The 1,710-nt window shown below is 43.9% G+C and overlaps 1 protein-coding gene across 2 annotated transcripts in view; it reads left to right on the forward strand.

Moving 5' to 3' along the window:
- Positions 1-32: 32 nt before the first annotated feature.
- Pde7a (phosphodiesterase 7A) overlaps positions 33-1,710 on the forward strand; it is a 167,337-nt gene continuing 165,659 nt past the window's right edge. For both annotated transcript variants that reach the window (XR_004515992.1, XM_010611434.3), the window contains exon 1: positions 33-178. Coding sequence is in view for 1 of the 2 variants with exons in the window: in XM_010611434.3 (XP_010609736.1) it covers positions 41-178 (138 nt within the window). In the remaining variant the exon portion in view is untranslated. The remainder of the gene's footprint in view (positions 179-1,710) is intronic.

Raw genomic sequence — 1,710 nt, forward strand, 5'->3', positions numbered from 1 at the left:
GCAGGGCGGGCGCCGCGCGGAGTCAGGGCGGGCGTATTCAATGGAAGTATGCTACCAGCTGCCGGTGCTGCCTCTGGACAGGCCGGTCCCCCAGCACGTCCTCAGCCGCCGAGGAGCCATCAGCTTCAGCTCCAGCTCCGCGCTTTTCGGCTGTCCCAATCCCCGGCAGCTCTCACAGGTAATCGCCTCCGCCGCCGCACCGGGGCCCACACTGGGGGGCTTCTCGCTTTTGTTTCCCAGGTGCCCACCGGCTTCACCTCCGCGACACCCCAGCTCTCGCCGCCTAACCCGGCTCCAGCTTTATCTATGGTTGAGGGATTCCTAGCAGGCCCTTCGAATTGAGTCTTTCTTTTTCATCCCTGCTGCTGTCCACCTTCAGTTCGCCGGCCTCCTCAGATCTGCACCTCCGGGAACACCTCAGTGCCTCCCCAGGCCGTCACTGTGCCAATCGGTTTAAAGCCTCAGCATGATTTTGCCCTTTCTGGCTTTCTTGACGTCTCCGTTCGGAAGTTGGACCCTTTTCCCCCGCGCCACAGCTCCCCGTGCGCCCCACTGCTCCTGTGGTCTTTCGGTTCTCAATGAGCAATAGGCCCAGATGCCTTGTTGCTATTTTCTCCCCAACTCCTTCGTTTCTACGGAGGAGCCTAAAGTGCTGTCAGGAACAAGTCTGCAAATTAGTAGCCACGTATCAGGTTTGTTTTTAATTTGATGTGATTTTTGGAGAGAAACCGCTGATGAATACTCACAGGAACACAATATTTTGAATGGTCCAGTACCAGTTGCTCCTGAGAGCTCATGTTTTTCCTCTGATGATGCCTGTGGTCCAACTCATTTCTGGCTAATTTTAATTGCCAGATTTAGAATGGGAGGCAAAAACAATTTGGCTTTGTTTATATATGAGCTTAGTGCCATGACTTCTTGCTCTCAGAAATTCTATGGTCCTGAATACTTTTAAAATCAAATGGTTTATTTTTTTTTTTTCTGTTGTTTAGTATTACCTTTTATGGGAATCTTTTTCTTTTTCCAGTTATATTTTAAGTATCTTAAGCAAGGTTAATGTATTTTTTTTTTCCAGATAGTGCGGACAGCACCTTTTAGAGATTTTGCTTAGGATTGTTGTCCAGTATATATCACTTGTCAGCTACCTAAGTTGTTTGTAGAAAGAGCAAGAGCCATATCTAAGTTTTTTCCTAAATCCTTTTTATTTGGAATCAGACTTCTTTCACAGCACAAGGAGGTGTGCTTACAAGAGTATAGTTTTGTAAGAATTACTACAACGTTAAGTGGCATTTCAGGTAATACTGCATTGTTACTTATTTTGGAGGTTAGTTTTGTGATCTACACTTTCAGTACTGCTAAAGCATTTTCAGGTTCCGGAATTAATATTGAAGATGTATTAATACACTACTTAAAAGGTTTTCAGTAGTGGTAATTAAAAGTCTTTAATGGTAGTAGCTTTATTCATTTCTAAATATTATTTTACTTCCTCAGATCAGGCACATGATTAACATCCATTTCGTTATGTCTAAATAATAATGGGAACCACTAATCATTTATAAATTATGAAATATGCCAAAGTTTTTGTGCTCCCTAAGGAGAAAATGAATGAGAAGGAAGATTCCAAGGGATTTAAAACAAGGCTGATGCCAAGATTTCTACCTGATGTCTTAATTAATCCACAGAGACCAAGTTTAAGTTCTTCCTTTTTTT

The sequence above is a fragment of the Fukomys damarensis genome, unplaced genomic scaffold, assembly GCF_012274545.1.
Source record: "Fukomys damarensis isolate Sample0158 unplaced genomic scaffold, DMR_v1.0_HiC HiC_scaffold_5, whole genome shotgun sequence".
In the NCBI taxonomy this organism is placed as follows: domain Eukaryota; kingdom Metazoa; phylum Chordata; class Mammalia; order Rodentia; family Bathyergidae; genus Fukomys; species Fukomys damarensis.